The sequence below is a fragment of the Budorcas taxicolor genome, chromosome 6 (genome assembly GCF_023091745.1).
Source record: "Budorcas taxicolor isolate Tak-1 chromosome 6, Takin1.1, whole genome shotgun sequence".
Taxonomy (NCBI): Eukaryota; Metazoa; Chordata; class Mammalia; order Artiodactyla; family Bovidae; genus Budorcas; species Budorcas taxicolor.
Genome location: NC_068915.1, coordinates 16,405,275 through 16,427,529, shown reverse-complemented (window position 1 = coordinate 16,427,529; position 22,255 = coordinate 16,405,275). Strand labels below are relative to the sequence as shown.

The following is a 22,255-nucleotide window of genomic DNA, read 5'->3' as shown; positions in this document are numbered from 1 at the left end:
CACGGGGTCGCAAAGAGTCGGACATGACTGCGTGACAGAACTGAACTGAATATCTTTCATCAATGAGTATTTATTAAGCTGCCACATGTACAACATCAGGCTGTGTAGAATAAAAGTATAAATCAAAGCAATCTTCCTTCAGGAAATAGGAAAAGAACTAGGAAGCAATGTCTAAACTTTTTAAAGTGATCTGTCTTCTTATTGTATACATCGTGGTATGTTTATACAACAGATGACTCTATAGCCTTGAAAAAGAACGATGTAAGTCAGTTTGTATTGGGAAGATACACAACAAACTAGTAACAGCAGACTCCTCTAGGGGGAAACATTGTGTGCCATGCAAATGTTTGTTTGTTGTCATATGCATGTATGATTTTAATAATAATAACAATGCTATTGCTAAGTCACTTCAGTCGTGTCCGACTCTGTGCAACTCCATGGACGGCAGCCCACCAGGCTCCCCCGTCCCTGGGATTCTCCAGGCAAGAACACTGGAGTGGGTTGCCATTTCCTTCTCCAATGCATGAAAGTGAAAAGTGAAAGTGAAGTCACTCAGTCGTGTCCAACTCTTCGCAACCCCATGGACTGCAGCCCACCAGGCTCCCCCGTCCCTGGGATTTTCCAGGCAAGAGTACTGGAGTGGGGTGCCATTGCCTTCTCCAAATAATGCTATAATCAAACACAAAGAAGGAGGTCAACCTGGGGCAATACTTTCTTTTACCACAAGGCGGAGAGAAGAGCAACCGTGACAAAAGCAGTAGAAGCAGAGATCGAATGCTTAAAGCTCAGAGGGCGCTGCACTGGCCTCCTCCAGATGAGGGGATGATCCTGTTAATACGTCCTGACTGTTCTGACCACCTTCCATCTCCTGTTCTTCTAGAGGAGCCTGCTGTGGAGCTGATATTCCTGCCTTCCTTACTCACTGGGGATCCAGACGGCTCAGTGGTAAAGAATCCACCTGCAATGCATGAGTTGCAGGAGCTGCGGGTTTGATCTCTGGGGCAGGAAGATCCCCTGGAGGAGGAAAAACCAGCCCACTCCAGTAGTCTTGCCTGGAGAATCCCACGAACAGAGGAGCCTGGCGGGCCACAGTCCATGGAGTCGCACAGAATCGGACACGACCAACACAATCGCATCCTGCAGTCACTGGCAGTGATTTCCACGCCTGGGGAACATCTGGCAATGTTGAAACATGTTTTGTATTCTAGAAACGGAGTGCAACTAGCATCTAGTGAGAGCCCAGGGATGCTGCTGAACATTGTACAGTGCACAGGACCACCCCACAATAAAGAATTATCCAGCCCACAGTGTCAACAGTGACAAAGCTCAGAATCCCTGCACTCCTCTTTACTTAAGGCCACCTGAATGGACTCTGTTCTTTAAAAGCCAAGAGTCTCGCCCAGTCCCAGAGATTCTGTCCTCAGTAGAAAACATGGCCACAGAATCTGAACTGACTTTTAAGAAAGCCTGTAAGTCTCCGTAAAAATAACTGCCAATGGAAAGTAGCCTGCAGAAAGGTTAAAAACGTTACGCTTGACCTAACAACTAACTCACAAAGATAATTTATCTTGGGAAAAATCACCCGATTTGGCATGTAGCCAGCATTTCTCCAAAGTATCACAACATTCATTAGTGAACTTTTCCATTTTCTAGAAAAAGTTTTTCAAAAATCCAAGTCACTTCTTTAATAACATGTTGCTATTTTTGAATTCACGAAAAGTACATGAACTGGAATGATGAGCTCAAATACCAATTATCATTGTAGTTTTAAACCCATTAAAATTAGATACAGTTGGCTACAGGCTATATTTTTCTAGCTTTTACTTCCCCTGTAGTCCAGTCTGCAGTTTCAACACCACTGTTCCCTTTGTAAGAGTTTAGCAGCCTACTTATTTCTTTAAATAGTAAGGCATATGGCACAGGGTGTCATTCATAGTAAACAGCAATATATATTTTATTAATTGAATAAAAAGGCATTTAAACACTACTGTACACATAATCCCTTAGTCTTTGTCAGGGGTCGTTGGAGTTAGGTAACACCAGAGGTCAGTTACTACCTAAAAAATAGAAATTTTACATAGTAATATACAAAATATTTAATATTTATAATGAACTCTCTCCTCTATCTAGTAATAGGAGACTCCCAGAACATAAACTGCTTCTGAAGAAAGTAAATACTTCCCTACCAAAAAAGCTGGCCAATCACCATGTAGTTCAATGTGTCACCACCCACCCAGCCCCTATTCTAACATACTTTCTTCCAAGAACATATGGGAGGGCCACTATATAGCTTCAGTCATTCTTCTGCCAAAAGTTCAGTGGGCTTAGTCAAAAGGTGGAAGCAACTGAAACAGGCTGGAGCAGAGAAGAGTATCTATACCCCTGGGCAGCTGAGGGCTGAGCTCTTTGAGATGGTAAGTAAACACTGTGCATAGGTATCAGGAGACGGGAAGGAAGATCAAACAAAACAGAGACAATAGGAGAGGCAACTGGCCAAGAACAGGAAATAAATCTCAGAAAGTGAAAGTGTTAGCCACTCAGTCATATCCGACTCTCAGCGACCCCATGGACTGTTGCCTGCCAGGCTCCTCTGTCCATGGAATTTCCCAGGCAAGAATACTGGAGTGGGCTGCCATTTCTTACTCCAGGGGATCTTCCCAACCCAGGGATCGAACCCAGATCTCTCACATTGCAGGCAGATTCTTATACCATCTGAGCCACCAGGGAAGCCCAGTATGGACTAAAGGCAACCATCTGAAGTGGAAACGCAGGAATGAATATGAAGGGAATTGGTTGGAGTGCCCAGTGAAAAGCCAAACGAGTAAATATGACAACTGAAGTCAAAGCCAGGATGTCCAAAATAGCAGCACAGGACCCCAGAGCCAGCCACATGCTCACACCAAGCAAATGCGGTCCACGTAGGAATAATTGCCTGGGCATCGTATCCCAAAACACAAGAGCAAGGTCAGCAATTCCTCCCTTTAAATTAGAAGAACTACTCACTGATACCCAAACACAGGAAGCTGAGTCTTCCAAAGTGGTTTCTCCCTTAAACAAATTTTCAGCGTTACCATTTTAAAGGCCACTTATGTCCAGGATACTAGTAATACAGGCATAGCAATCAACACTGCCACCATGGGTCTAGTAAATGAAGCATTTAAAGTCAAACTTCAAGGAACTGTCCTTTACATAATTTTAGCAACAATAAGAAAACTGAGTACCACACAACCCATGAGATAAGAACAAGGATAAAGACAGAAAATAAACAACCATTACTACACTGAAGTGTAAAAAAATTTTTTGTTGTTGTTTTTACCTAAAAGTATTTTTTCCTGTGAAGTTGCTCTCATGTAATGTGGGGGAAAACATATGCTCCAACAAAAAACTATGCTTAATCCAGAGCACACCTGTCCTGCTTACCCGATTCTTTGGAAGCTATTGTAAAACGGTGTAAGTTGTAGATAACTAATAACAAAGTCACATAATTAGACACATGGGTGGACCTAGAGATTGTCATACAGAGTGAAGTAAATTCAGAAAAAGAAAAACAGATATCATATATTAAAGCATACATGTGGAATCTAGAAAAATGGTACAGATGTACAGAGGCACAGACATAGAGAACAAATACACGGACACTAGGGAATGGAGAAGGAAATGGCAGCCCACTCCAGTGTTCTTGCCTGGAGAATCCCAGGGACGGGGGAGCCTGGTGGGCTGCCGTCTATGGGGTCGCACAGAGTCGGACACGACTGAAGTGACTCAGCAGCAGCAGCAAGGAAGGGAAGGAGGGGTGGGTGAGATGGGAGATTAGGATTGACATACACACTACTATATGAAATAAATAATTAATGAGAACCTATTGTACAGCTCAGGGGATTCTACTCAATACTCTGTGCTAAATGGGAAGGAAATCCAAAAAAGAGGGGAATTCATATATACATATAACTGATTCACTTAGCTGTGCAGCAGAAATGAACACCACACTGTAAAACAATGAAACACCAATTTAAAAAACTTCAGTTCAGTTCACTTCAGTCGCTCAGTCATGTCCTACTCTTTGCAACCCCATGAACCGCAGCACGCCAGGCCTCCCTGTCCATCACCAACTCCCAGAGTGCACTCAAACCCATGTCCATCGAGTCAGTGACGCCATCCAGCCATCTCATCCTCTGTCATCCCCTTCTCCTCCTGCCCCCAGTCCCTCCCAACATCAAGGTCTTTTCCAATGAGTCAACTCTTCGCATGAGGTGGCCAAAGTACTGGAGTTTCAGCTTTAGCATTATTCCTTCCAAAGAAATCCCAGGGCTGATCTCCTTCAGAATGGACTGGTTGGATCTCCTTGCAGTCCGAGGGACTCTCAAGAGTCTTCTCCAACACCACAGTTCAAAAGCATCAATTCTTCAGTGCTCAGGCTTCTTCACAGTCCAACTCTCACATCCATACATGACCACAGGAAAAACCATAGCCTTGACTAGATGGACCTTAGTCGGCAAAGTAATGTCTCTGCTTTTAAATATACTATCTAGGTTGGTCATAGCTTTCCTTCCAAGGAGTAAGCATCTTTTAATTTCATGGCTGCAATCACCATCTGCAGTGAGTTTGGAGCCCCCCAAAATAAAGTCTGACACTGTTTCCACTGTTTCCATATCTATTTCCCATGAAGTGATGGGACCGGATGCCATGATCTTCGTTTCCTGAATGCTGAGCTTTAAGACAACTTTTTCACTCTACTCTTTCACTTTCATCAAGAGGCTCTTTAGTTCCTCTTCATTGTTTCCCATAAGGGTGGTGTCATCTGGATATTTGAGGTTATTGATATTTCTCCCAGCAATCTTGATTCCAGCTTGTGCTTCCTCCAGCCCAGCATTTCTCATGATGTACTCTGCACAGAAGTTAAATAAGCAGGGTGACAATATACAACCTTGATGTACTCCTTTTCCTATTTGGAACTAGTCTGTTGTTCCATGTCCAGTTCTAACTGTTGCTTCCTGACCTGCATACAGATTTCTCAAGAGGCCCGTCAGGTGGTCTGGTATTCCCATCTCTTTCAGAATTTTCCACAGCTTATTGTGATCCACACAGTCAAAGGCTTTGACATAGTCAATAAAGCAGAAATAGATGTTTTTCTGGAACTCTCTTGCGTTTTCAATGATCCAGAGGTGATTGTTGGCAATTTGATCTCTGGCTCCTTTGCTTTTTCTAAAACCAGCTTGAACATCTGGAAATTCACAGTTCACATATTGCTGAAGCCTGGCTTGGAGAAATTTGAGCATTACTTTACTAGCATGTGAGATGAATGCAACTGTGTGGCAGTTTGAGTATTCTTTGGCATTGCCTTTCTTTGGGATTGGAATGAAAACTGACCTTTTCCAGTCCTGTGGCCACTGCTGAGTCTTCCAAATTTGCTGGCATATTGAGTGCAGCACTTTCCCAGCCTCATCTTTCAGGATTTGAAATAGCTCAACTGGAATTCCAACACCTCCACTAGCTTTGTTTGTAGTGATGCTTTCTAAGGCCCATTGACTTCACATTCCAGGATGTCTGGCTCTAGATTAGTGATCACATCATCATGATTATCCTGGTTGTGAAGATTTTTTTTGTACAATTCTTCTGTGTATTCTTGCCACCTCTTCTTAATATCTTCTGCTTCTGTTAGGTCCATACCATTTCTGTCCTTTATCAAGCCCATCTTGGCATGAAATGTTCCGTTGGTATCTCTAATTTTCTTGAAGAGATCTCTACTCTTTCCCATTCTGTTGTCTTCCTCTATTTCTTAAAAAACTTAGTGCATTAAAAAAATTAACTGTTGTCTATAGACATGCAAATTCTGAGTTCAACTGATTTATCTCGTTACTGAGGAAAAGTCCATTTATATATTAGTTTTAATATTCTAGATCTATAAATGTATCTGTCTGTAAATTCTGCTTTGAACTGGTTATCACATTTTACCAGTTACTTCTTGATTGATTCAAGTAAAATCCTTAACACATGTTCATTGATTTTACCTTTTTTGGAAAATTATCTTTTAACAGTAATTTTGGGGAAGCAGTTGCTTTCTGAAATTTGAGAGAATACTGACATTTGCCATTGATGTTTTCTCAGTTATGTTGCTGGATTTAATCACAAGTATAACACTGCCCAGGAAAAGCCTAGAGGTTTGGGGACCTAAGGATGACAAGGCTTCTGAATGATCAATTTAGAGGCAGACTATAAGCCAGGTAAAGTGTCATCCATAGAATAGAGGCAAAATAGAGTTATATTCATGCTAGAGAAGAAGAAGAGAGGATGGAGAGGAGAGAGGTTTGACTAGAATGGGAGCTTTTATTTGAGAGCATAGGAGATCCTCTATTTTTGCAGTTTCACAGATACATGGCTACACCCCGAAGATAACCTTGTTCATTCTATTTGCCAACAACAGCTTACTTTAGGGCAATGCCTGTTCATGGATATAGCCTGATAGAGAATCACATCTGTCTCTGGGTGTGTTTTCTGCGTTCATTCTTGGTTTTTAGGAGTTCAATGAACATTATTAATCTCACCACATCCTGTAACTGCAAAAGCAGTGTGAACATTCAAAATGCTAGTGGTATAGGATTACAGTTAAACAAAAATGGAGACTTCAAAAAACAGAAAGCATACCTCAGACGTCTCAACTCAAGGGTATTTTCTGCCTTAACTTTTAGGGGCTTCCCTAGTGGCTTAGTGGTAAAGAATCTGCCTGCCAATTCAGGAGACACAAATTTGATCCCTAATCTGTGAAGATCCCACATCCCATGGGGCAACAAAACCCGTATGCCGCAACTATTGAGCCTTTGTTCCACAGCAAAAGAAGCCACTGCAATGAGGAGCCCGTTCACCACAAGTGGAGAGTAACCCCCGCTCACCAAAACGAGACAAAAGCCAACGCAGCAACAAAGACCCAGCACAGCCATAAATAAATAGATTTTAAAAATGTTTTTAAGTTTTTTTAAAATTAACTTTTTAACATTCTAAAACTGGCATTAATAACATAAATTTTACTACCAACACACAGCATTCCTTATACAAAACTTGATTGCAGAACCAAAGCAATAATCAAGAATGTATCCTCAGAAATAGGGGAAATCTAGAACATTAAATAACTATGCACAGAAGGAAACTATGCAAGAACATAAAGGCCCTAGTTCCTTTACGTGTATAATTTCTCCACGCTAGAGTTCTTTAATTAAAAACTTCCAGGTGCATACCATGTATAGTAATACTAAGCCACGCTGTCAAGCTCACTGCTTAAACTCCCGGGAAGTTGTCAGTATATCTTTACCGTTTTGACAGTAAATTCAGGGAATACAGTTTATTTGGTTAGACTTCCCTTTTACAGCTCACAGTAGCTTTGGCTGGCATAAATGGTCTTTCCAGCCATTAGTACTAGGTCAGCCTATCTTTGCCGCTCTGTCTTCTCTCAAAAGGCAAAGTAACTACAAAGCCATTTAAAAAAGGAAAGTCATTTTTCTCTCCCAGACTTCCTGAAAGCCCACAGTGTATTAAGGAGAAAATAAATTGCTCACCAAAGTTCAGTAATATGTACAGCTGTCATTCTGTTATCTGTCCAATAAGAATCAAGGTGTTGCACTTGACCAAACTGCTGTCCACGACTACCTACTCAGTACAGCAAACAGCACTGCGGATGACACTGGATTTTCATTTCAATGGGAGGAAGAGTTTAGTCTTTCCAACTTATTTTTGCAGTGTTTGCTACAGAATGCTTGTACCCAGATTTACACTTTCTTTCTGAAAGGTATTACATATATCCCTTCAGCACTGGCTAAAATGTTTTTAATTCCTATTATTATTTAAACACAGATGTGCAATTCACATATTCACATTACCCTGTCAATTTAAATTTTAATACCTAAACATCATCAGTTTAACACAATAAGACTCAGATCAAAAAGACAGTCTCAAAGATCTTACAAGTATCTTTAATAATAACTTTTCCACAATATAAATTTTCTATAAATAATATAATTTGAGGATAGTTATCTTTTGTATCCTACTTTCCAAACCAAGTATCCACTATTAGTTTAGAAAATCAATTGCTTTAAATACATATATAAAAGAGGCAATGGATTGCTGTAACTTGGTGAGAAAGCTTTATAGACATATCCAAAATTACAGAATAAGTAAAAATACATAGGAAAAAATATGAAAACACACACACACAAAAAAAAAAAAACTAGAAAAACAACAATATTGTGACTTGGAAGCTTAAAAAATAAGTGACTTTAAGAAAAGGGATGAGATGATTTCCTGACACACAGTCCCACGCTCAGTTACACAATGCACTTTTACAGTTTTCCAACGCCAATTCTATTATTGCATCTCCTCTGCTAGACTACTAAAACTATTAAAGGACAGTATTTTATTAATAGTCCTTTCTGGATTCCATTCATTTTAATATACAATTTTGTTTCCATCCCTCCTTGTAATGTTTCTAGTTACAGAATTTTGGAGAGGGTTTATGTATTGACAAACACATAGTGTCTCTAGACACAGGAGCTGGGGTCACACTGGGGCTTGGACTTTGAGTAATCTATTAACAGTATCCAAAGGATTTCTAAGATTCTCTGGAGTTCCTCAGGGGCCACTACGGGGGAGTGAAGTGAGTAATGGAAAAAAAGATCATATAAGGTTTTGGCCTCTGTCTCCTCTGACCTCCAAGGTTAATCACTGTGTGTGTGGCTAACATTATATACAATTTTATATACTGGATTTCCTCATAAGATTTCATTTTTTTCTGAAGTTTCAGGCTTTTTGAGAAATGTTGGGAAACCCCTGAACCACTTGACCTCTAAGATTTGTATTAGCTTTAATATGCTTTGGCCCCAAAAATCCTCAGAGAAAATGTTTAAAAAGCATAGGGATAAGGATAATTAGTGTATGTAGAGATAAACCACAAAAAAAGTTCTCAACCAAATCAAGTTGACAGATCTTCATTATGATCATTATGAACTTTTATAGCTAACTTTCTATACAGAACTCTACAGTAAGCCCTAGAGATACACAGATACAAACCAGAACCCCAGCCATGGAGCTTATAAGTGAGACTGGTAGAAATGGACTCCCAACCCACTCCCTCAGGAAGTCGACTGCAATTACTCTGTGAAACCACATAGTAATTAGCACCAGGATCTGCCCATGAGAGACACATGGCCCTTGACACACTTAACTCATTTGACACCCAACCATGTTGATAACCATCCTCAGAAGGGCATCTATTTTAAGATGCTTGTGTCCATTCAAACTTTGTCTGCTCTGACATTGAGCCCTAATTTGTTAAGTAGAAATATGATTTTTAGTATTCCAAAGTTCACTGGCAAAGCCCTAGAATTTGCCAGCAATTCTAGCATGACTTTCAGGTCAAAAGGTTGTTTTTTTTTTCCATGGTTTATGGAAATGTGTTATCTTATGATCATGTCATCCACATTTTTAAAATGCCAGCTGGATTTTGGAGCCCTTAAGACACAAATCAGTCCTGGGTGTTCACTGGAAGGACTGACGTTGAAGCTGAAACTCCAGTACTTTGGCCATCTGATGCGAAAAGCTGACTCATTTGAAAAAAGACCGTGCTGCTGGGCAAGATTGAAGGCAGGCAGAGAAGGGGACGACAGAGGATGAGATGGTTCGATGGCATCACTGACTCAATGGACATGAGTTTGGGTGGACTCCAGGAGCTGGTGATGGACAGGGAGGCCTGGTGTGCTGCAGTCTATGGGGTCGCAAAGACTCGGACACGACTGAGCAACTTAACTGAATTGAAGACACAAATTGGAGTTTCACAATTCCTAGAAAGGCAATATAAACAACTTACCTTTAATAACTGTCAGAACTGACCTAAAGATACAGGAATATTGAGAAAGAACTGTGTCAAAGTTCCAGGCACATTTGACTTTAGTATATAAAGGATCAAAAATAATACCACCATTCTAGCTCTGTAATTGACTGGATGGAGAGACTCCTACAAGATTTTTCTCTCCCATTAGCTGCTATAAGAGTAAAAGAGGATGTTGGAGACAGAGAGAATCGCTCTTACTCTCTTAACCATTGTCTAGATTTACAATAGGAACTCTAAAGTACCAAGCTTGCTACATGATGGTAAAGAGATATGATTCCAAGAGATTACAGGATATAGGTAGCTTTTTTTCTCTCTCTTCTCACTTTCCTTACATCTGAAATATTTGAGAAAAGAAAAATACATTTTACCTTTGCCACAACCAGAGCTATTTCTGCTGTTCCTGCTGCCAAGTCACTTTAGTCGTGTCCAGCTCTGTGTGACCCCATAGACAGTAGCCCTCCAGGCTCCTCTGTCCCTGGGATTCTCCAGGCAAGAATACTGGAGTGGAAGTATTTCTAGTTAGACATATTCTGACTATATTATCATAACGCACAAGCTAGGGCTGGCTATAATTCATCCACTTAGCCTAAATGTGAAAATGATATTTAAATATGTGCTAATTACATTAAAATACAAAAATAAAAACTTTGTGTACATAATCCAGAAGCCTAGAGCTCCTAAAATCAAAACTGTTCTTGTTGTTGAGAGAAGAGCTCCAGCTCTTCTGAAACTCCATGGACTGTCGCCCACCAGGCTCCAGTCTGTGGGATTTCCCAGGCAAGAATACTGGAGTGGGGTGCCATTTCCTTCTCCAGGGATCTTCCTGACCCAGGGATCGAACCCTCAGCTCCTGCATTGGCAGGCAGATTCTTCACCACTCAGTCACCTGGGAAGAAGCCCCAAATCCGAATTATGATTATCCAAATGAACACATAGTTTTTGGCATTTCTGGCACATCAGACGAACCAATCAGACTAAGAGGCACAGTATGACAAAAATCAAGAACACATTCCAACTAACATATTATGTGATGAGTGAAGTTGAAATGGAGCCTCCAAATGAAATTATGTCAAAAGCATGATAGCAATTCCAAACAATTCTTGATTCTGAGAAAGTACAAAATAGAAGCACAAAATCTTCAGCGGATAAGCTCAATTACATTTCGTTCATTTATTCTAGTTATTGGAATACCAGCCTCAAGTTTATATATGTGAATTTATCTACTAAATAACTAAATTTTGACAAATACAAAAGTACAATTTACTAGGTTATTTTAAATATCTTAAAGCTGATAAGACAGCCTAGTCTTCAAATACAGATGGAAGAGATTACTTGTTCCTTCCATTAAACTTTTTTCTTTCTTTCTTTTTTTTTAATTAGACAAAGCATTTATTTTTAAAAAAATCCATGGGTTATTGGCAGAAAAATGGGAAAAGGAAACAAAGATCTAACGGGATAAATAGCAAAACAACAAACAAAGTGATAGATTTAAACTTCATCATTATTAATAATATATTGAATCCATTAAACTTTTCCATAGCAAACAATTTGAGAGGTAGAAGTCTATTAGGAATTTAAGTGAGAAGCAGGTAACAGAATAATCCCACCGGTTCAGCTCAGTTTCTCCTCCTAGTGGTCACAAAGGGAAGGTGCCTGCCATCTGGTGGCATTTCTTCAAGGAATCCTGTTACTTAAACAACATGCAATATTCCTATGAAGACATATATGATACCAGTGAAAAGTGCTCAATTTTAAGTCATAAGTGAATTTCCAATTACTTCTGCCTCCCCCTTAAAGCATCTCCTCCTTTTTAAAAGTTGACCATAACACATTTTTAAATTGCAAGGTTGCTGAACACAATCCATATGAAACAGTAACGATGCATGTCTAAACCATATTTGGGTGTGCTGCAATCATTTTTAACACAAATTCTTTAAAAGAGTGTTAAATATCATGGTGCATTAAATCACTGCATGGAACTTGACCTGTATTGGCAAACCAGGGAGGATAGGAATGATTCTGGGTTTAGCTGGGCTACTGCGTCAGCCCAGACTGACTCATAACATGTTTTTCATATTCTCAGCTCCCAACAAACCACCAAGTAGCCTTTATAAAGTGGTTCATCATCAGTTGCTCCGCCATGTCCAACTCTGTGACCCTACGGATTGTAGCCTGCCAGGTTCCTCTGTCCATGGAATTTTCCAGGCAAGAATACTGGAGTGGGTTGCCATTTCCTCCTCCATTATAAAATGGAAGGAGGAACAAAAAACACTTTTTCATAATAGGTTTTAGATGGTATCCACACAAGATAACATAGAGTGATGTCATTTTGATGAGTGTCTAGTGAGGCTCCCCCTGCAGAAAACAGTGTCCCCTTGAACTGTATGTAAAAGAGTCCTGATTCTGGTGTGTTCCCCACTAGCTTTCCGTTCACCTAATCTTGTCAATGAAGCAATGCCCTCCTTCTCCTTCCCTAAACCTAATCTTGACATTCAAACATGCCAGGTAGTTGGCTTTGAACACTTACAAACCATCAGAAGCACAGAGGTTATCAAGGTCCTGAGAGGCTACTTGTACCTATACATTCTTCAGCTGAGCTGGAAACAACAAACCCCTGCACAGAATGTATACCCTTCTCTTAAATAACTCCCAGCTTGAGGAAAGAAAAACAGAATTACTAAAGTAAGAAGGAGAAAAGAGTATTTGAAGGATTTGCTTCTCAATGACTTTTAGACAAGAGAAATAGAAGAGAAGCTGAAAAACAAGAGAACCGGCTTCAAGAGGCAATTTGTCCTCCGTTCTTCAGGAGACAGGGCATTTTGTCAGCTGTCACTGCTGGACCAACTAGAAGTGTTACACTCAAATGGCTGTACTCATTAGGACTGAAACCATTTAACATGAAGGCTTGGAGGCACTCAGATGTCACATTGTATTGTTTGGCCTGAGTAGAGGAGGGGAATGCCTGCTAGTCTCATTTAAATAACATTTATGGCATTTTAATTTGCTTTCTTTCTGCACACCGCGTCTGACTATTCTTTGCCTAACATAATTGAAAATCTATACATTATTATGTCCTTACTTGATTCACTCTTTCCATTCATTTTGTAGCCGGTAAAGAAAAATGTACAGCATAAGTGAAAAACCATGTTAGTAGGAAATACAGTTTTATATGATAAAGCGAATTTATGTTAGCAAGGTAATTGAAAGGTCTTTTCATATGATGAGAAAGGATGCACGACCTTAAAGTTACAGGTAGCATTTTTCCACCCCAGATTGAGAAGTTGCCACAAGAGGAGTCACTAGAGATTGTAGCATTCATGGTTCTGAATCAGAGGCATTTCTACCTACCGACATTTAATATGACTTTGTGAAAAACCATTTCCATGGACGTGGAGGGTATGGAAGGACCTCAGAAATTTTGGGAAAAACCTTTCTTATTTCTAGTAAATGACTAGATGTGCTACACTGCTTCATCATAACCTGTGAATGCAGGGAGCCCGGCTCAGTGGAGCTTCTCAGCACCACCAGGTAGGAGGTTTCAACTCTTCTTCAGCCCAAATCTCACTGTTTTCCGAAGAAATGTAGAGAAGCAGATCACCATGCTATCTACCACAGCCTTTTATATACCAAAGGCACTTCTTGTTTCAGTTGGATATCAGTATAAACCAGCCATCAGTGTACCTTCATCTGGCCATAAATTCTTGGAAAGACAAAAGCCAGGTGTATTTTTATCCATTGCTAAAGTCCTTATTTGTAATCAGAAGCCAGATTTTCTCATGTTATGAGTTTTTCCTAGTATGAAAGTCTCTTTCCGCATGAAAAGGAAAGAAAATCCATAGTATTAACAGCATGGATGAAATTTTGGTCACGTGCTCCAAAGCACACTGTACTTTCTCTGGGTTGTACTTGTCAGGCTGGTGAATTCAAGTCATTTCAAAATGTCTGTCATCCTCATTGAAATGTAAGTGCCATGAGGGCAGATATCAAGTCTGACTTGTTCATCAGCCTTTTCCCTGTGTCAAGATATTTAGCACACAATAGGCTCTTCATACCTGGAGAACTGATAAATGCCCTTTGAAATCATTCTAGTCCAACACTGCTATCTGGGAGATACGAAAATAGAGTCTGTAAAAGTCATTCTTGAAAGTGATTTCCCGGAGATTGTATAACACATTAATGGCAAAAGCAGGGTTAGAACTCTGGGTTCTTTTTTTTTTTCCCCACTATATTTCTATCAAAATTTTGTTATAAGAGAATCTTATTCAAAAATAAGATTTAAGAATAACCTAAATATACTCACTCCTAAAGGAAATCAACCCTGAATATTGATTGGAATGATTGATGCTGAAGCTGAAGGTCCAATACTTTGGCCACCTGATGAAAAGAGCTGACTCTGGGGAAGACTCTGATGCTGGGAAAGATATAACACAGGAGGAGAAGGGGATGATAGAGGACCAGATGATTGGATGGCATCACCGACTCAATGGACATGAGTTTGAGCAAGTTGTGCGAGATAGTGAAGGACAGGGAAGGCTGGTGTGCTGTAGTCCATGGGGTCGCAAAGAGTCGGACATGACTGAGCAACTGAACAACTCTTTGGGACTCCCCCAAAGTTCTCTCACTTGCCAGACATAATCGCTTCAGGATTTTTTGTTGAACTAATTTACAGATCTACAGTCCATGACCCCAATGACAAATAAGCAACCGCTCGATCAGAACAGGCTCTATATCTGAATATACCAGGGTCTATCATTAAAACAACCCTACTGGTAGATCCTGATTGCTCCTCCAGAAATGCTGTCATGAAGAAAGTTCACTATCAGTCATCACAATTAGAACTCTGGATTCCTTATTGCCCATTCACCTTCTCTGTCCATTTTGCCACAGAGGTTCTTTTCTCTAAGACTCTGGGCAGGCAACACAACTGATGAGTAACGTACAGAAACCTTTGTTATCTAAACACCATTCGTTTATCTGCCTGGTTCCCAGTGTTCTTTATAAGTTGGAACACAGAAGCCTTCCCATAAATATGCCTGATCTGTACATACTTGATGTAAGACTCTAAGAACAGAACCCCAAATGGTATTCTACAGCCATAGGAAAGAGCCGATTTATTCTCTCCTATGAGGGTCAAGCTTTACAGAGGCCAAGCCACAGAAGTCAGCTGAATTTTCATGGTTCAGCTACTGCTAAATCAAATATTCTGCTAAACAGAACCCTAATTTGTATGGTTTTAAACTTTTTATTTTGAGGTTTCTTTAAAGCAAATATTCAAAAAATAGACCTTCTCCTGAGCACCTGAAAAAAGTAAATGTGAATTTTGGGGAATGATGAAGTGATCTAAAATTGGATTGTGGTGATGGCTTCCCAGCTCCATAAATTGTTTTTAATTTTTTAAATCATATTCTTAAATACTGTAAAATATACTTCAATAAAGCTGTTAAAAAATAAGCATGAAAATTAGTCAAAGCACTTCTTTTTGTAAACATCTGGTATCAAAACTGCAAAGACATTCTTTATTCCCATACTCTTTTAAGCCGTGGTTCTATCCACTACAATCATGATTTACCTACAAGGTCAAAAGCTTTTCCTAGAATTTTGGTAAAAATAATTTAGTAGACTAATATAGTATCTGTAACATCTTCACTGATGTAGCACCAAGAGATACTGACTCACTTGATTATCTGCATAAATGGCCTACAGATATGTTTGCTTAATTAAGCACAGTGTTCTCATCCAAAACCTGTCATTAACTAGCCGTGGGGTTTTGAGTAAGTCATACATCTGCAGGTCTCCATTTTTCCACCTATATCCCGCGTCCCCATGGACCAGATCAGAGTCAAGTAACACACAATATATTAAAAAGAATAGTAACTGATATCATCTAATGAATAGCCACTAATATGCCAGAATTTAGGTAAACTATCAACTTATGAGGAAAGTAATATTAGTCACCTTTTTTTACAGATGGAAACTGGAACATAGGAAGGTTCATTAGTCTGACCAAGGTAATACAGTTACTTCATAGCAGACCTAGGATTCCAATCCAGAGCTGTTCAGCTCCAAAACCTATATGCATCCTCAATTCCTCATTAAACTTTGTGTTTGACTCAGTCAGATGTGGGCATGAATCCTGACCTTGCCTTTACCATATTTAGTCATCTTCTCTGAGTCCAGTTTCTCCACCTGTAAAATGAGGTTACTAATATTTAACTCTTAGGGTTGTTGTGAAGATTAAATGCAAGAATGCTTCCCCTACAATGAAAAACTGTTTGACAATAGTTTATTATCAAATAAACTTTCCCTCAAATTTTCCTTCTTCTGTTAAAAAAAAAAAGCTTTCAATAGACATGCAGACATAAGGGACTTGTGGACACGGGGCGGGGAATGGAGGGGGAGTTTGGGAGGAGAAGGGGGGGTGAGTGGCGAGAGGAACACTGACATATCTACACTACCAGGCACAAAGCAAACAGCTAGTAGGCAGCTGCTGCAGAGCACCGGGAGCTCAGCTTGGTGCTCTGTGATGACCTAGAGGGCTGGGATGGGGGAGCTGGTGGGGAAAAGGCTCAAGAAGGAGGGTCTGTATGTATACATATAGCTGGTTCATGTTGTTGTACAGCAGAAATTAACACACATTGTAAAGCAATTATACTCCAATTTAAAGAAGGAAAAAAAAAGCTTTCAATTCTATGATTGTTTGTAGCCTACCTAGATAAACCTCACTGGTATTGAATTCTATCAAAAAGTGAACACAAATAACACAGCAGCCCTTTGCTATCAGTCCTTGGCTCTGTGATGGAGACTGTCAACAAGAGTGTCAACTTCAAGGGGTGGGCATCTCTCCACAGGAACTGAGCTGAGGTCACAGACTTGTCTCACTCTGCCCTGCAAACAGATGTCTGGGTGACAACTCTTAGTCACTGCAAACAAAGGGGAAAGCCAAACCAGGTGGGAAGTGCTGTATCTCCTTTCTAATCCTCTTGGCCAGCCCATTCCCTAAAACAATATCTTGCTGACCATAACTCAAAATAGCTGTTTTCCCCCCGGGATACTATTTTCAATATATTGCCTTTATTTTGATGATGTCTAATTCTTCCACAAGCAGAAGACAGTGTTTTCTATAACTGTGATTTGTCAGCAAGAAAGCTGTCTAATTCTGTGTATTAGAATATGCGCCTTCAAAAGTTTACCTCTGAAGTAACCTGGTGAAAACTGGTGTAATGTGGAGCTCTAGTGGTGGCAAGAAAGTAAAGCAGCCATCCTAAGACCCAATAGAAATGCCAAGGAAATCACTTACTTAATTATTATTACGGTGAAATGGCCGTTTATAGTTATATTATGTTTAGAAGAAAAATGATTCCAAATGATCGTCCAAGATTATCTCAGGTAAACTCTAAATGTAATGACTTTCTTCCAGATTGCAAATTAGACCTCAACAACCAACTCACAGCAAACATCATGAAGAAGTTAAAACCCCTAAAAAAACAGAACTCGGGGTTGTGGTTGTCACTTTTCTACTCTTTACCAAGTTCAATAAGAATCTCATTAATTAAATACTAAGCATTTTTCACACAGCTAGAGAGAATATTCTATACAGAAAATGCTGCATTCTGAGTGGTATGATCAGTGAAGTCCTGTACCAACTGTCTTGGGAATTTAAATAATCCCTACAGGCTGATGAGGTTGTTGTGGGCTAATTCCTGCACTAGAAAAGTGCCTTCCTTGAATTTCTGACTTCTGAGATGTTTCCCAACTTTAAACAACCAAGAATGAAACATACAATGTAAACATTAATGCTTTGTTTTCCTGTTACCTAATTTATATGCCTTCTCAATTGCAAGGGCTTCATTTTCCAAAAGTACAGCTCCATTAGGGTCGATAATATAGCAAAATATAAACAGTGAAATTCTTATGACATACAATCAGGAGTTGACATTTGAAATTTCTAAACATGGTACCTGGTTTGGCTGTGTCAAAACAAATTATCATGAGGCAAAAACCTCAGAATGTGAAAAAAAAATATAGGAACTAGTCTTTCCATACAGTGTAAGTAACGAAGTATCATATTCCTGAACATGAAAGAAAATGTGAGACTTACTTTCCTATACATGATGATAAAAGAAACTAATTTGTTCAGAAATACATTAACAACATTTATCTGAAACAAAAATCTCAAGACTCGTGGGAGTGTTTCATGACTTCTTTCAGCTAAAGCCACTAGATACTTTCCAATGGACATATTCCAAAGGCTTCTAAATTGTAGGTTTACAGAAGACTGACCACCAAGCCTCAGAGGTCTGTGAAGGAAGATTTAATGATTACCCAGAGATTTTGATTCATTGATGTCTTTCTCCTCCCTCCTTCTATTAATATAGAAGGAGGTCATTAATATAGTTCCCTAAAGCCACACAGAAAAATGGTAAAAATGTAACAGCCTTTTCTGAGAAGTCATTGAGAACACAGTAGTTCATAATGAGAAGCTCAAGATAAAAAACTAATTTCTTTTCAGTCCTCATCGCTATAGGATAGGAGAGAGAACCTTTCCTATAGAAAATAAAAGCAGGCAAAGAAGTGAAGGTGGTTTGCTAACATGATCGTCCATCAAGGAGAACAAACAGAAATCTGTACTAATGCAGTATCAGCCACTAAGGAGTTCAAGTTTAATGCGCTCTGCAATCCTTCTCACTATAGATAACAAAAGCAAGTAAAACCAAAGAATAATTTTGAATCTGTGAAACTAAGAACTTTGTCTTTGGACATCATCTTGCAGGTATTTTCTCTGATGAAGATCTCTATCTTCTTTGCTTTCCCCTAGCAGACCTTGGTATGCTGCTTAAAATAATATTTGTGGCTTTATCTGCCATTCTTTTACCCAGACATGTTGATTTTATTAAAGTAAGTTGGGTCTGCATTCTTTCTTTACTATTATTACAGGTAAATTTGACAGACATAGGACCTTTGTTTCAAAATGCTCTGCTATGGAGGAAACCTTATGAAATAAGTTCCATTTTACCTGCCGGGCAATTGCATTCTGAAGGTGCTTCTCTCGCGATTCTTATTTTAGCCATATGTTCATAGGACTTCTGGAGGAAAAGAAGAGGTATTAACAATCATCAGTAGCATTGCAGAGAAATGGATTCTTTAGGGACTCTCTGGCTATATGCCTGATTTACTAGCCTGCATAACTAGCGTTTACATATGTATTTGGTCTCTAGTCAAAAGGTAACAGTACCCAAGCCCTAACAAAAAGAAAACAACCATTGAGATGGCATCAAGACTGTGGGACTTGTATAACATCATTCTTCATTCTTCAACTATCATCTCCCTCCCTCTCAGCTCAGGCATATGCGGTCATTGTACAGTCAGTATTAACATGCTGCAGTTTTAGGTAAGCTAAGAGTTTTAAAACAACCAATATTTTATACATAAATGTCAACTACTTATCATGCTGTGCTGCCACTACTGCCAACAACCTCTCTATTGGAAGAGCAGGTCCCAGAAAATCCCTAACTGTACTCTAAAGCACTCCTGGTTTTGATGAACATAACACAGATTCAACTCTCAACTCCAATGGCTCTGCATTCACAAACACCCGTGGCACTGAATCCTTTACCAAAAATAAATAAACAAGGCGACTATTTTTTTCTTTTTAAACATTTAACATGAAAACATCCAATGTGTGAAGTAATAAAATCACATGTAGTTATTTCACTTTTAAGAGTAATTTCCAATCCTATTGCTATGTTAATAACACAAATGACCTTAACCTTCTTATACTGTATGAAGGATCTAACAGACGTTATCTCTGCAAGGAATATTCTCACAACATTGGGAAAGATCCACACACAGCTTCAGAAACTAGACAGAGCTAAAATGCCAGCGTAGGTGCCATTCTAGCCACCTTTCCCCCTTTTAGACTTCCATATATGTTTAGCATGCAAACATTAAGAAGAGTAAGGGAAGATGATACAGAGAGGGTGGTATGAGAGGATGTGCACATACAAATATATGCTACGGCAAGCAGAGATGGTGGCCTAACACATATGTGTACACAAGCCATACCACATCTGCACACAGTAAGGCAGAGGTTGGTCATGTGCACAGAATCACGACTGTAAGATGTTATCCACGTACAAAATACCCCAGCCTTTCACACCTGAGCCAGAAGTCGCTCCACTTTCTCTTGCACCATTGCTTTGAGCTGATCCACACAATCAGGCAGCACACGGATGGAAGGGTCTCCTTTGGCAGACTCGAGGGCAGCGATCCTCGCCTGGAGGTCGTTGGTTTTCACCCCCAGGTACACACAAGACATCACGGCCACCACCGACAGGAGGGTCGCCAGGGCCGCGCACGGCGACACGGGGCGGACACAACGCTGCCCGGCTGGGCTCCGGTCCTCTGAGCCCGGCTCCCGCCCCCCGCCTTTCCCTGCTTGCTTCTTCACCAGCATTGTGGTGGGGTCGGCTGTCTCGGCTTCGCCTCCCACCCTCTAGCACTTCCAATAATCTTGAAAGAAAAAGGATGATTCCTGCAAAGTTCGTCCCGATAGCTGCACAACTAGTTGGCGGAGTCGGAGCCGGAGCGCAAGGATGGATCAGCGCCGAGAACCGCAGACCTGGACCATCCTCCGCTTTCTTCTCCCCTCCCAGCTGCGAGGGAAACGCACCCTCAGTCCGCGGACCGGGGGCGATAAGGTAAAATCCAGAATGAAACCCACCCCCCCCGGTGTCCCTCCTGGCCCCTCCGAGGATGGGGACCTCCTCTGAAGAGAGCGGCCGCGTGGGGTCCGGGGGAGAGCGGCAGAGGCGCTGCGAGGGGCCGCCGCTGACCCTTGCCACAGAGCCCCGGACCTGTTGCGCCTGTTTCCCTTATTTCTACCTATTCGGTGTTTTATCTCCGTTTCCCACCTAAATTCAGTTCCAGGCAAAAAGGCTGACACAGACCGCGAGAGCGCAGTGCAAAAACGGTGGCCAAGTGGGGAAGAGCAGAGAGGAGAAAGAAATACCCAAGGAGAAAACCCGAGTCGCGAGGCCCGAGTCGCGGCCGCCCGAAGTATCTCCGCAGCCCGGCGTGTGCGAGCCTTAAATACCCTTCGGGATGCTCGTGTATGAGCGCGCGCGCGCTCCGACGGGCGGCGTCCCTCCCCCGACCCACTCTTGGCGAGCGGCCTCCAGTCCGCGGCTCCCGCGGCAGTGCGCCCCCCTTCCAGAGGCAGGCAGAAGCCCGCCTTATTAGCATAATATATTCACCTTCGCCCAGCCCGTGGGCGGGGCCGGGGAGAGCCCCGGAGGGGCGGGCCGCTCGGGTGGGAGCTGAGCCGGAGGTCTTTCATTAGCATAATAGATGCAAATAACTGGAGCTGCCAAGGCGATTGGAGAGCCGCTTGGCGGACCCTCCCTCTCTCTCCGAGTAACTTCAGCGTCCCCTAAGGCCAGTTCGCCCCGCCTGGGCCGGGGGCCGAAGCAGGGTCGGCGGTTGGGGGAGGGCGATCCTGGCTTGTTCTGACTCGGCGCCGTGCCCCCTCTTTATCCCGGTTAAATGTGGAGAAATGGCCTCCAGGAGGGAAGAGGGGGAAGCAGAAAGCTCTAGCGCGCTATGTCTTCCCTCGGAAGCAGTGGCGGGAGCTCCGGCAATCCCGTCTTGGAGCAGAGCCTTCTTCCCTCCTCCCTCACCTTCCCGCATGCCTGGAGGCCGGTTGTCTGGCTGGCGCCTGAAGTACATCTCCCCGCTTCCCTTGTCTTCCCACGGCCGCCCTGCCGCCTCCGACTCCGGAGGTTCTCTCTCCCCTCCCCCAGTTTCCTCCTGGGTTGCTGGGGTTGAGCCTCCTCTCCGCCCCCAGCTCCTAATCTGTACTAGGGCGCTAATGCATTTTCCCGATTCCCTGTTTTGTGGGACTGAAGAAGGGAGAGTTGAGGTACACACGTTTCTCAGAATTTCTGGAAGGACTGAAGAATGAGGTCAACTTTTCCTTTTACCTGTCTCTCCTGCTGAGCCCTCTGGATCAAATTACAAGTTCTCCAGGGGGCTTTTTGAAAGTAGGTAACAAGCAGCATTTTATATCTAATCGACTTCAAAGAAAAAAACAGTTCTACCTCTTACTCCAGAGTTCCTTCTTAGCTCCTTCTCCCCACGAGAAATATTACATCATGTGTTTCATATCTTTCTTAATCAACATTAATCGGCAAGTTGTTGCTCACTCTTGTAGACAATCAACAAAATAGTAAACTGATATGTCATAAATATAAACAGGTATTGCTAGGTAAAACGGCTTCCCAGGTGGCTCAGTGGTAGAGAATCTGCCTGCCAATGCAGGAGTCGAAGGTTCCATCCCTGGGTGGGGAAGATCCCTTGGAAAAGGAAATGGCAACACACTCCAGT

The 22,255-nt window shown here is 41.4% G+C and overlaps 1 protein-coding gene across 1 annotated transcript in view; it reads right to left on the bottom strand.

Moving 5' to 3' along the window:
* COL25A1 (collagen type XXV alpha 1 chain) overlaps positions 1 to 20,327 on the bottom strand; it is a 504,028-nt gene extending 483,701 nt beyond the window's left edge. Inside the window, exons 1-2 of the mRNA XM_052642063.1 lie at positions 20,031 to 20,327; positions 18,888 to 18,957 (exon numbers count right to left, since the gene is read on the bottom strand). Coding sequence (XP_052498023.1) covers positions 18,888 to 18,957; positions 20,031 to 20,327 — 367 coding nt within the window. The remainder of the gene's footprint in view (positions 1 to 18,887; positions 18,958 to 20,030) is intronic.
* Between the last annotated feature and the right edge of the window lie 1,928 nt (positions 20,328 to 22,255).